This window comes from Falco naumanni, chromosome 14 (genome assembly GCF_017639655.2).
Source record: "Falco naumanni isolate bFalNau1 chromosome 14, bFalNau1.pat, whole genome shotgun sequence".
Classification (NCBI taxonomy): domain Eukaryota; kingdom Metazoa; phylum Chordata; class Aves; order Falconiformes; family Falconidae; genus Falco; species Falco naumanni.
This window is the reverse complement of record NC_054067.1, coordinates 7,692,319-7,705,300: the sequence shown is the minus strand read 5'-3', so window position 1 is coordinate 7,705,300 and position 12,982 is coordinate 7,692,319. Positions and strand designations below refer to the sequence as shown.

The window sequence follows — 12,982 nt, the reverse complement described above, 5'->3', positions numbered from 1 at the left end:
CCCGGGGATGCGGCGGTGTGCGCCGTACGGGGGCCGCTTGGCTCGGTGTGCCCTGCCCGGGGCCGCCGCTGTGTGGTGCCCGCGCCCCCCCCTTCCCGGGGCCGCCGATTCCCCCCGCCCGGGGCCGCGGGCCATGTGCCCCCCGCCGGCTGCCGCGGCGGCCCCGTCCCCCTGCAGTGGCCACGCCCCCCTCCCTCAGCCAATGGGCGAGCGGGACGCGGCGGCGCGGGGCGCCCCCGCCCACGTGCCCGCCCCGCCCCTATATAAGGCGGCCATCTCAGCCGCCCGCAGCGCCGCCTCCCGCCTCCCGCCTCGCCTCGCCGGCCCGGCCTCGCCTCGCCTCGCCCGCCGCCTCCCGACCATGACCGATGCGGCCGTGTCCTTCGCCAAGGATTTCCTCGCCGGCGGGGTGGCGGCCGCCATCTCCAAGACCGCCGTCGCCCCCATCGAGCGGGTCAAGCTGCTGCTGCAGGTGAGCGCCGGGGGCTGGGGCCGCCCCAAGGTCGCTGCAAGGAGGGAGGGAGGAGAGGGAGGAGGGGGGGGCGGGCCGGGGGGTCGCGGGGATGTGGCGCTGACCGTGGCACCCGGTGACATCCCGGTGGCATCCCGGCCCCCACAGGTGCAGCACGCCAGCAAGCAGATCGCCGCCGACAAGCAGTACAAGGGCATCATCGACTGCGTGGTGCGCATCCCCCGGGAGCAGGGCGTCCTCTCCTTCTGGCGCGGCAACCTGGCCAATGTGATCCGGTACTTCCCCACCCAGGCCCTCAACTTCGCCTTCAAGGATAAGTACAAACAGATCTTCCTGGGCGGCGTGGACAAGCGCACCCAGTTCTGGCGGTACTTCGCCGGGAACCTGGCGTCCGGGGGTGCCGCCGGCGCTACCTCCCTGTGCTTCGTCTACCCCCTTGACTTTGCCCGAACCCGCCTGGCAGCAGACGTGGGCAAAGCCGGGGCTGACCGGGAGTTCAGCGGGCTCGGTGACTGCCTGGTCAAAATCTTCCGGTCGGATGGCCTCCGGGGCCTGTACCAGGGCTTCAGCGTCTCTGTCCAGGGCATCATCATCTACAGAGCCGCCTACTTCGGCATCTACGACACCGCCAAGGGTAGGTTGACCATAAAGGCACGAAAAGGGAGATGCTGGCCTGTGGCAGGCCTGCGGTGCATTTCAGCAGATGCTGGCGGCTCACCTGCCATTCTCCTCAAAACCTCTCTCCTGCAGGCATGCTCCCGGACCCAAAGAACACCCACATTGTGGTCAGCTGGATGATCGCTCAGACCGTCACCGCTGTTGCCGGTTTGACCTCCTACCCTTTCGATACAGTTCGTCGTCGCATGATGATGCAGTCTGGCCGTAAGGGAAGTAAGTGCCTGCCTCCTTGTGTGGGAAGTATTGAATCAACCAACTGAATCAACAGTTGGTGGGGGAGCTAGGGTGAAGGCAGAGCGGCTGGGCTTTCACCAAGATGTGTAGATATCCTCGCCTCTTGCAAGCGGCTGGGTGCGAGAGGGGCTGCAGAGGTGGATGGCAGGTGGGGGGACACGGACTGGTCAGTCTCCACAGCACACCTGTAAGGTGGTGTGCACAAGTCAGATACTTGTCAGTAGGTAGGAACAGCAGAACTTGCCCAAGGATGTTGCAAACTTGTGTCTCTGGGCCAAGAGGAGACATCCCTGGTAGCAGGCACGGCCTGGCTGACTGCGCAATAGCTTTTGGGTCTGGAAGTGTTGGTGTCAAAGCAAACAGTAGCTGCCTTCTGCTCGAACCAGTCCTTCCAGTGTCTCCTGGGGGTGGTGCGGCAGCAGCATATCTCCTGGGCAGTCTTGTGCTCTGATGCACTAGTACTAGGGAAAGTCACTCAAGAAATGGGATGCACTTAAAGTCACGAGGCTGGCAGGTACATTAGGCCATTTCTAACCTGGGTGGCAGGTGTCATGGGCATCTGATTCCTAACGCTGTCGTCTCCTGCAGGTGACATAATGTACACTGGCACTATTGATTGCTGGCGGAAGATTGCCCGCGACGAGGGCTCCAAGGCGTTTTTCAAAGGTGCATGGTCAAATGTACTCAGAGGAATGGGTGGTGCTTTTGTCTTAGTCCTGTACGATGAGATCAAGAAGTACACATAAGCTGTTTCCTGTTGTGAACTGGCATGTTGTTATGTGTCGTCTATGATCGTTCATGGACTTGTTTGAAAACCATCTAGTTACTAAACAGCGATGGCTGATGTTTATACAGGTTGGCATGGGGCAGAGGTGACTGCCTGCCCTGCCTTTATCAAGTTATTCCCCCTGATGGGACTCTCTGGTTTCTATTTCAGTCACTCCTGCTTAAAGAGTACAAAGAAATAAAAATCTGAAACCAGCTTTCTTCATCTCATGTTTGTTCTTGCAGCAGCTGCAGCATGAGAGGGTTGGGGGTCTCTGCAGTGAATGTAGAGAAGGAGGAAGATGAGCCACCTCCATCCTGCAAGCCGTGCTACCTTGGCCTCCAGCAGGTAAACACAGAGCAGGCTGCTGAGGAGGCTGTGTAGTGTTTCCTCGCCAGTGGTGTGAGCTGGAAGGGCGGCTGGCAGCCCTGAAGGACTCACCGGGCTGATCTCCCCTGAGACCCTGGTAACCAGAGATGATGCGCTGGCTATGTGCCACCAGTCCTGCCTCTGGCCTGTCTGTTCCCCGGACCTGATGAAACCTGGTTTTCAAAGTGCCAATTGCCTAAACCTTCTGGAAAGCACAGCCTTGCCCATGGCACTGAATGCCTGGGAGGCTGGAGAAATGTCTACGGGATATTTGCTGCTGTCTGGAGGAGCAGAGCTGGCGTCGCGTACTCTGGCTTAGAAACTGAGCTGCCTACTGAGGCATGTATAAACCCAGCCAGAGAACGTAAGTGCAGGTAACTGCTGCTCTTCTGTAGAAACCCCGGCTATCCTTGCCCTCGTGTGAGGTGGCGCGCTGTGGGGATGTAGTAGCTGAGCAGAGACAAACGGCTGCTGTGCCAGGGCTGTGCTTGCCAGGCAGGGAGTCACATCCCCAGGCTCGTCCCCTACCCCTGACAGTGAAGTTTGTCCCAGCCCCAAACTCTGGGGGAAGGGAGAAATTCCTTCTGGGATTCTTGCTGGGGCAGTTTGGGGAAAACACTGCAAGACTGGGCAATGCGTGTGGCTTGGCCTTCACCCAAACATCCCTGTGAGTCTGCGAGCCGCCCCAGTGGAGCTGCCTGGTTTCTCCCTGGGGAGCTGGGGTGGTGAGTGGATGCTCTCCTTTGCCCTTCCATCAAGGAGTCCTTCCTCGCCACCCCCACGCCTTTGGTCCTTTCTGGCTGCCCAGGCCTGCTCAAAGCAGTTGATCTCAATCACTGAAACTAATCTCAGTGCCGTCCAAGGCAGCCAAACAAGCCCTGGTGTTGCAAAGGGCAATAGCTGGTTTTATTGCTGAAATCTAAGCAGGGCAGCCGGGCACGAGCGTGCAGCACCGTCCCACTGCAGGACGGCAGTGGCGTGCTGGGCTCCCTGTGAACGGGTGCGTGGGTTCGTGATGGGAGGGGGTCTCGTGCCGTGCTGTTGAGCCTAGAGCCTGTGCTGGTGCTTTCCAGCTGCCCCTGCGGTGGGAGATACCCCCGCTGCCTGCTGTGGAAACAGTGGGGTCAGTATTTCACTGCGAGATGCAGAGCAATGCCACCAGTGGTGGGGAGCAGGCAGGGGGGCTGTGTGAGGGGGCAGCGTTACAGGGCAGCCCCTCTCCTGCTGCACAAATGCAAGCCAATTAATTAAGGGCTCTCGGCTCTTATTGCCTCCTGCTGCTAAGCTCTCGGGGATTTCAAGGGCTGTTCTGAAATGCTGCTGGTTGTTGAACGCGGGGCATCCTTTCCTCTCCTTTCCTCCGCAGGGGATGCTTGGCCAGGCTGTAGCACAGGGAGGTAGGTGCATCATTTCGTGCTCTACACAGCGGGGGGTGACCGCAGCGCTGGGCCAGGCTGTTGTGCCGGGCGGTGAAGGAGCAGAGCTGGGGGACCTCGGAGTCCTTCACCCTACAGCATTTTGCGTTGGGCTTGGAGAGCAGGGCTGGCACCGAGAGAGACGGGTTGTAGCTACTACCTGCAGTAGTTAATGCCTTTGGGACTCAGGAAACCCAGCCTGTGTTTCACAGCTTTTTTTAGCTCTGGCACATGGAGATGCAGGGCAGAGCCTGCGATGGGTTTTCCCTGCGGGGAGCACAGACTGGCAGCCCTCTCCAGCCTGGGGTCCCACGGGATTTAACCTCCCCCCCGCCCTCTGGGAGCGGCTTTATCTGGGGAAGCAGCCTGGGGGGGTCAGCTCCTGCTTTTGCCTGCCACAGGAGCACGTTACAGAGGGATTAAGGGTTTTGTTCTTGTGGGGAAACTGAGGCACGGGAAAGGGACTGGGGCCAGCCAGCGGCAAGGCAGCAGGCTGAGGGCAGTCCCCCAGCACCAGTGGTGTGGGTCCAAGGACAGCTGCGGCAGGGGAGGATTTTCCTCTTAAAAACAACTCCCGTGCCTGGAGTACCAAACATCTTGTACGTCATGACTTCCTCCAGAGGAGCTGTGCCCAGCCTGGCGTATCGGCCTCATCGCCACGGGGAGGGGTGCAATGCCGCTTTCGTCTCGGCCCCTTGCCCAGCCGCCGTAAATCCCAGGCTTAGGAGCTGTTGACGCAGCATCGCTGCAGACGGGATCATACGGAACACTTGTCACTGGCTGGGGCAGGTGGCGAGTGGCGCTGGGTGTTTGGAATGGCTGGGTGCTGTGCTGGCTGTGGGAGGGGGCTGCCCTTGTCCCCCACCAGCTCTGCGGGGCTGGGACCTTGCTGGCTGGGCTGGAGGCTGGGGGGACCACCCTTTGCCTGGAGGTTTGGGTGCCAGGCAAGGCAGGGGCAGCTGCCGCCTTCCTGGGGGGGTTTGGGTGGTGCTGATGGCAGCAGGGATGGGAGCGGGGCTCGGGGGCTCACCCCAGGCGGCGGGAGGGAGGTGTGATGGCTGAGCTTCCCTGCGCTCTCCTCTGCTGGAGATGGGCGCAGGGCCAGGCAGCGATGGGGACAGCAGTGTCCCCCAGCCCTCATCTCGCCCCACATCCAGGCTGAGCTGTGGAGACCACCAGGGAGCACCGTGGCTGGGAAGAGGCAGGAGGGATCTCCAGCCACCTGGTGCGGGCAGGGAGCGGAGGCAGGGGACAGCCCCAGGCTCACTCTGAGGCCGCTTTTCTCCCTCATGTTTACGCCTTCCCATCTCTGCCTTCCAAGTGCCACCAAAGCCTGACCTGCTCCAAGCCGTGCCAGCGCCGGGCGCAGCTGTGTGGGGTCTGAGCGGGGCAAAGCTGCGCCCCAGGGCCGAGACGCCTCGGCTGGAGGAGGAGCAGCAGGAACCAGTTGTGTTGTGTGGAGTTAACCTGCTCCTGGGGAAATAGGGGCTGGTCTGAAGGCTTTCTCCAGCACATACACCACCCCTCTCGCTGCAGGGGCTGGTGCCTGGATCTCACCAGGCTTTGCAGTGGAGACCGTCCCACCTCAAGGACCTTGCTCACAAAAGGTCAGTGTGATGCCGGCTCATCCCTGGTGGTTGGGCCACCCCAGGCTGTGTCTCTGGGCTCTGGATGGAGCCAGGAGTCCCCCTGCCCCTGTGTCCTTGTCACTATGGGCCAGGCATGGCCCCAGCATCCCCCACGTGCTGCCTGCACCGCTCTGGCAGCAGCTGGGGTGGGAGAGCAGGGGAAGAGGCGACACTTTGGGTCACACGGGGTAGAATCGGTTGTTCCCAGCGGGATGGGTGCAGTGAAACCACCTGCGGGACTGATCCTGCTGCTGCCCAGCCGTGGGAGGTGTCCCCATCAGCTACCCAAAGCACATGGGGCAGGCTGTGGGGCAGGAGCTAGAGCTGTCCCCGCAGGGACACAGCCCTGTTTCTGCACACCCTGATGCCACACTGAGCTGCTGGGGGAGGACAGGGGGAGCAGTTTTGGGCACACCGAGCCCTCAAGAGCTGCCAAGACCCACACCAAACCCCACAGCATCAGGGAGGTTCTGGGAAGTGGTGTCTCGCTAGGGGTTTGATGGTTGTCGCTGGCCACTTCTGCCTTGAAAGGCACCCAAAACCCCAGCATGCTGTGGCCAGCTCGGTTCATAAAATCTCCCCAGTGGAGTGCTACATGGCTTCCTCTCCCGTCCCTTGGAGTCCAGCCCTGCAGCTTTTTAAACAAGCCCATTATTTTATATTTTTAAATGCCTGGATGTGGCAGTGCCCTGGGGACCTGTGGGGCTCTTTAGGATAGCACCAGCAAAAGCTGAGGCTAGTTTGATGTAGGTTGACCAGTCAGTGCTGTTCCCAAGCTGATCACATTGTCATACACCAAAAAAAGTTAGTGTGTGTTTATTGGGATTCATTGCAAGCGTCTAGGGAGTCAGAGCGAGCTGTCTGTGTGCCAGTCTGGTGGGTGACATAGCAGAAACAGCGCACAGCCCAAGGAGAGCTGTAACAGCTGACCAGAAGCATTTGCCTTCAGGCTTTGAGAACCATGAAGCACATGGTCCAGCCACCCGGTCACTATGGTGCCATCACCCCGTGGGGATGCAGGTGGAACTGGGGAGCTGGGAGCATCCCAGCTGGGGCTCGCTGCTGCCGTGTCCCGCAGGCGTCTGGCAGTGTCGGTGGGGGCGGTGGGCGCAGTGCCCCGCACGGCTCCCTGCAGCACATCCCAGCACACGAGGCACCAGCCGTGGGTGCAAAGCAAGGCAACCGCTGCCGCCTGCGCCCTGGAAGGCAGCTTTCCGTGCTGGGTGGGAACGTCTTCCTTGTGCCCTGTGCCAGAACAGCAAACGCCCGGCAACCCTGCCCTGGGAGACAGACAGCCCCTTACTGGGCTCCCTCTGAGCTGTTAAACCTCAGCAGAGCCCAGGCAGGTGCCCGTAAAGCTGTACAGCAGCTTCCGAGCAAGCCCCAGGGACGCCCAGCACCCCAGAGCTGCGTGTGGGGAGGCAGGCGAGGAGGACCTCGTGTTGCTCCCCAGGTACAGCTGTGATTAACACCAATGAAGTTGGATTCGCAATTACTGCTTCTCTTCAGAGTTTACAAACTGCACGGGGAGGGGGGGGTGTTTTTACAGGTTATGAGGAGCAAGGCAGCATTGCTACACACGGAGCTATTCTGACGCAGTAATTCAAACCAGGTTCTTGCAAAGGTGCTTGGAAAATGGACCAGACTAAGCTGTGAAACACACCAAGGTAAGTCTGGCCATGTGCGGCATTATTCTTGAACAGATCCCCTCCTCCACTTTGATTTTTACACGCTACTTTTTGCTTTGCAATACCTCTGCATCCAGACAAGTTCTTATGTACAATACAGTGCTCAGTTAAACAAGCAAATCTATCACCCACCTATATTTACAGATTTTTAAACACTAATGTTGGCTTTTATGCTAACGCAAAATCTGACTCAAAAGAAATTTGGTCTGAAGGCTGCTGCAGATTACCCAGTTGCTACCAGGCTGTGGGAAACCCTGTGGAATGGCTAGTTTTATCCGTTATAATTGGACATATGACCAAGCATTTGAACTAGGTGCCCCTCCCTGTTGCTACAGTCAGCTAGTATCTTTTAATTCATTTGGAGCTAGAAATGAAAAACCAACTTGATTCAAATCGTTGTGAACTTGATGTAGTTGGGCTAAGAAGTACATACTTAGTAACGTATTGGATCAGATTATCTCTGTTGAAGTTGTTTCAGCCATTGACTGTGTAACTAGGGCGTATGAAAAGGATCTAGGGGACTGCCAGCGTGACAGACTACATGGTCCCTTCTGACTGGGTCTGTAAGCAAGTCCTGAGCCGAACTAGGCAGATCTTTAATGACAAGAATGAAAACCACTGACTGAACATGGGCTGGTTTTCTAAAAGCCAGAAAAGAGGACCTGTCTTGTGCCGTAAGCACTGCTGGGGAAGTTAGTTGATGTCAGTCGATAACTGCTACTTTGGACAACTTGTGCGCTCAACCAAATTTTCTTTGTGCCTCACCAAACCACAAAGATGGTCCTAGCACCACCTGGCAGCCCTACATCAGCTGAAGCCCTGCGTTTTGTCACTCCCAACCGTAACCCTAACCATAAAACACACTATCCCCGAGTCAGCTTCTGTTCTGGGTGTCCCTTGAAGCAGGACCATCCCTTGTCCTTTATGGCACCTGGAGACTAAGAAGTTTGCATCCCAGCAGGCCTCACACGGCTCTAAACCTATTTTCAGATTTTAAAGTCTTTGACTCCCGCTTGGAAAAAAAAAAACAACTCCTAATTTTTATGGAGACCAACCTTCCCGGCTTGGGATGCTCCCAGAGGAACCCCGAGGCCCTCGCCTGGCCGGGCTGTGCTACCACACTTGGAAAAGGGCTTTGCGTAACCGAGTTGTACCCACTCATGCCTCCTGCCCTTACCGAGTATTACACACCACCTCAGAACTGCTTAACTGAAGAGCCTCTGGACACGGGCTTCTGGAAATAGGCTTCAGATTAGCAGATGATCAGCAGTGTCCAAGATCAGCGCTGCTTGAGTTAACCCGAACACACGCTCACCCAGCCTGGCATTAAATTGTCACACTGACAGATGCACCCCAGCTTGCCAGCTCTGGGGTAGAGTTCACCCTCTTCCTTACGCCTTACTTTTCTAAAGAAAGGAAGGACACATCCTTAGGCTAAGCAGACCTGAGGTTTCCCAGTCAGGGTTATAAAGCCAGATGGAAAATCTTTATTGATTATAGGTAGTCTTCCGTATTAGGTAGTCTTCTGGGAGATAAAGCATCTCATTCATCGCTTGTATTATTTTATGATACTTAGTATAGTAAGAACACCTTAGGAAAATTATTTTAACGCAAATCTGTAGCCCGGTACTTAATCCCAAATAGAGCAACAAAGACACAGGCTATAGAGCGCTATTACAACATGTAAGAAACAAAATATTATTGCCCAAACAAGGTACTTTACACACCCATCCTTAATGTTGTCTTCATCCAAGTCCTCGGTGGCCAGTGCATTCAAAAAAATCTTCCCTTCTCCTTCACATTTAACCACTCCAAATACTGACACCGTTTTGCAGAACAGGTTAGTTCAGACATGCAGTTGTATTCTACTTCAAATGATCACCAATCATAGCAGCAGCTTCCAACTACATATTTGTACTCATCAGCGGTATAACGTGCAGACAGTTTTTGTTTTCAGTAGTTTCCAGAGTTGGGTTTCGTGTTCTTGTATCAGGCAGTATCAGCTGGGACAATGTAATTCTGTCCAACTGCAGCTTTCCAATGTTCAACAGGAGCTCTTAGAGCTGCAGCCAAGCCTGTGCTGGCTACCTCTGACAGCCTGTCTGCTGGCCAGGGTGAGCAGCAGCATGGTCCCCAAGCCTTGCATCTCAGTTGTTCCAGCCTGTGTTGGAATGGCATCTCTCTCAGGCTGCTGCACATTTTGGACACTTTTAAAATAATAAAATGAGCAACAGGTACAAAGCTTACTTTTTTCATGACTTCTTTGCTGTGCAGTTTACCTACTGCTCGAATACATTTATGGAAATCTTAAACGTTTGAAAACTACCAAAATAAAAAAGACAGGTATCTAAAGGTGTACTGAACTCAGGAAGGCACCCAGCAAAGGCTTTCCCAAAAGTAAATATTCTTGCTGAACAGCTTGCTCCTAACACTGGGTCTGCAGAGAACTGCAGTTTCAGCAAAATCTCCAGTGCCACTGGAGTTAGAATTGGTACCAGAGTACCACTGATGACAGAGAGGTACTCATCCTCCAAGCTAGTTGCAGCACGTTGCCCTTGAATGTTGTCTGTTACTTCTGCTTTGTTGACAGATAAGCAATAGCTCCTGGTAGCTTTCTCCTGTCTCCGAACACCCAGCAGATGTGCAGTGTTTCATTTGAACTGGTTATCAATCAGGGTTCCTTTCATCTTGGCTTTCTTAGCTTCCAATTCAGCCTGATTAAGAAAATTAAGACAGAATGAAATAATGTCTGGATATATTTCCCTTCAGTGCTCCAGTGAGGTCTGGTCTTCTTGTCTGACCACTGCAAGCTTTTCACACCAGGAGCAAAAGCAGCTCAAGTCCTTTGCTGACTCCCTCCTCCGCTGACATAAAAAGCGAGAACCACCTTTAAAATCATAAAAAGCCCAAGACTAACTGCACAGGAGACAATTTCATATGTTCTGTCCTCAAGTGGAAGCTGCACATTACCCCCTGTGTTCATCTCCTGCTCTCCTGTTGCAGCAGGTAAGATCAGCTGTGTGTTCTTGCCATTAATTCTTCCAAGTGACCCTTTAAGTAGCAGCTGAGCTTCAGGTCCTCCACAAGGACCTTAGCTTGCCCCAACGCTGCCAAGCTGGCATGAGAGCAAAGCATTACGGGGGTGTTCTGGTTGGCAAAGCTACAGCCTGATTCCCCCTTCCCTTGTTCCTTGTCGTGTTGGTCATGGAAAGCCTCCCCACAAAAGCCCTGCTGGCTGCTCTTCAGTTAGCCCTACAGGTAATTGCATATGATTTTAAGTTCAGGAGGACTAAAAGAACACCTCTATAAAACCTGTAAAGGAAAATTCATCCTCACAAAGCTACAAGTTACCTATCACTGTACCAGGATCTCTCTATACTTGTAGTCCAATATGCCATATAGCTTTTGTGTATGAAGCCAACAGATCTCAGGGATTCGTGTTCAACACTGAAGACACTCACCAACTCCTGCAGCCTTCTTTTGCTCATGCCTTTGCGCTCCAACTGTTTCTCAATCACTTTTGCGTTCTGTGCATAAGAGTCTGCAATCTCCCTCTGAAATACATACAATGTCACTTTGCAACAGCAAACCCCAAAGTAACACCATCACTGGCTCTGAGCAGTGTCTGAGACAGCCGCCCAGTTTGGATGTCACTGCCCCTAAGGGCAGACAAAACTCACCGCTTCAATCTCCTCCTCCTCTTCATCAATTGTGGAGACTGTGACAGAACTGAACTTGCCCATGTCTTTGGTCCGTTTGGTCATCATCACCTGGGTGAGGAACAGAGTATTTTGTCAAACCTTGGCAACAGTTGTGCCACTAGGGATCACTTCCCCCTCCAGAGCTTTTAAGGCTTCTCATGCAAGCCATTGAGATTACCTGAACTCCATGGCTTGCAAAGAAGAACTATCCCCAGTGATTTCTAGGCTTAGGAGTTGTCATTAGCAGAAGCAAACTCAGTGACTTTTAACAGGTGAGACAGATTTTGTGAATCACTGTGCAGACTGCCAATCTGACCTACTTACAAGCAGAAACATTCTGGTAACCGAGCCTAACTATCAGGCACAGTCTAGATTTCCAAGTTTATTTTGCTTTCCTTTAGTGCTAGAACTTCAAGGTGCAGTGACCTCTGTAAAGGAAAACTTAAGGCAGACAGTGAGAAGACACCAAAATGAGTTATTGTTTAGAGGCCCTTTCCTTTCTTTTTTCTCTTCTTTGCCCCCTACACTAAGTGATTTTACTCCCCACACCTTTCTGAAAAGCAGAGGTAGCCTTTTCACTTCTCTAAAGACAATTACCTTTTTGGGAGGTTCTTGTTTCTGAGTGTATATGTTTGTTTTCCCAAAGCCCTGGCCAAATTTGACCACAGCACCATCAACAATGAATGTCACGGGCGCGTTTTTCTGTTGGTGTTGATAAAAGAGCAGCAGTCCACACCTGGAAACAGAAACACACGTAGCTGTAAGAAAACCCTGATTCTGCATTCCTACGGTTGCCTCACAAACGTTCTAAAAATCAGTAAAGAGCTGCTGGGGTCACTCACTTGCCACACTTCTTCCTGAACTGCCGCTCTATGCCTTCTGGTCTGGGGGAAAGAGGAAGAGTCTGAGAGGAGTGCACAAGCAGCGGGCACTGGTGGCTGGCTGACAGACCCCAGCCTGGTGTGGGGGCAAGGCCCGAGCAGGGCAGCCCCCTCCACGCTCTCAGGGCCGGGCAGAGGTCGGCTCCCACCTGCGCAGGAAGACGCTCTCCTCCTCCTCGGCGTTGCAGAACTTGTGGGCATGCTTGGCGGCGTCCATCACCCGGGCGCGGTCCCGTGGCCGCATCGGCAGCTTCTCCAGCTGGCAGTCTGCGGGGCGGCAGCAGGGCCGGGCTGGCGGCGGGGACCACACCGGCACCGCGGCCCCCCGGCCTGACCCTTCCCCGGGCCCCGCGGCCCGTATCCCCCGGGCCTGCGGCCTGTAGCCCCCCCCGGCCCGGGCCCGCGGGCTGTAGCCCCCACTCCCAGAGCCCGCGGGCTGTAGCCCCCCCGGCCCGGGCCCGCGGCCTGTAGCCCTCCCCTCCCAGAGCCCGCGGCCTGTAGCACCCCCCCGGCCCGGGCCCGCGGCCTGTAGCCCCCCCCCGGCCCGGGCCCGCAGCCCTCCCCTCCCAGAGCCCGCGGCCTGTAGCCCCCCCCGGCCCGGGCCCTCGGGCCCCGCGGCCTGTCTCCCCACCTCCTCGGGCCCCGCGGCCTGTCGTCCCCCCCCGGCAGCCCCGGCCTGTGTCCCCCGGCTCACCCAGGACCAGCACCATCTGCCCGCACAGGCAGTAGTAGACGTGAAGCGGCTTCTCCCCATCATCGTACTCCTCGCGGTCACGGGTGTCGGAACAGACGACGGAGCGGGACACAACCTTCGGCATGGCGGCGCCGACACCCGCCCCCCCCGGTAGGCCCGGCCTCCCCCCCGCTAGCCCGGCCCCGCGGCCCCGCTCCGGCTGGGTGCCCTGGGAAGAGCTTTGGGGCCCGGTGTGTGCCGCAGGGCTGAAGGCGCCCCGCTTCCGAGCCCGGGCTAGCGCAGCATGATGGCGTGTTAAATGCAAATGACAATGGCGCAATGGCGGCGTGACGTCATTTCTTACAACAAACGGGCGGCTGAAGCCGGCCTGGAGGCCGCGGGGGACGGGAGGCAGCCCCGCCCCCCCGGGGTGGGCACCGAGCGGGGTCTCTCCCTAGCAGGCACCCGGAGCTCGTC

The 12,982-nt window shown here is 56.2% G+C and overlaps 2 protein-coding genes across 2 annotated transcripts; one reads left to right on the top strand and one right to left on the bottom strand.

Moving 5' to 3' along the window:
- Window positions 1-270: 270 nt before the first annotated feature.
- Window positions 271-2,367, top strand: SLC25A5 (solute carrier family 25 member 5). The gene is made up of 4 exons (XM_040614545.1): window positions 271-472; window positions 620-1,106; window positions 1,223-1,363; window positions 1,973-2,367. Exons 1-4 carry the CDS (start codon window positions 362-364, stop codon window positions 2,128-2,130), a joined length of 897 nt encoding a protein of 298 aa, XP_040470479.1. The 5' UTR covers window positions 271-361; the 3' UTR covers window positions 2,131-2,367.
- A 6,474-nt stretch (window positions 2,368-8,841) lies between these two features.
- Window positions 8,842-12,865, bottom strand: STEEP1 (STING1 ER exit protein 1). Its single transcript, XM_040613978.1, has 7 exons — window positions 12,527-12,865; window positions 11,982-12,099; window positions 11,794-11,835; window positions 11,549-11,687; window positions 10,931-11,020; window positions 10,712-10,804; window positions 8,842-9,964 (listed from the first exon to the last, which is right to left on the bottom strand). The coding sequence occupies exons 1-7, from the start codon at window positions 12,648-12,650 to the stop codon at window positions 9,902-9,904; spliced, it is 669 nt and encodes a 222-aa protein (XP_040469912.1). The 5' UTR covers window positions 12,651-12,865; the 3' UTR covers window positions 8,842-9,901.
- Window positions 12,866-12,982: the final 117 nt, after the last annotated feature.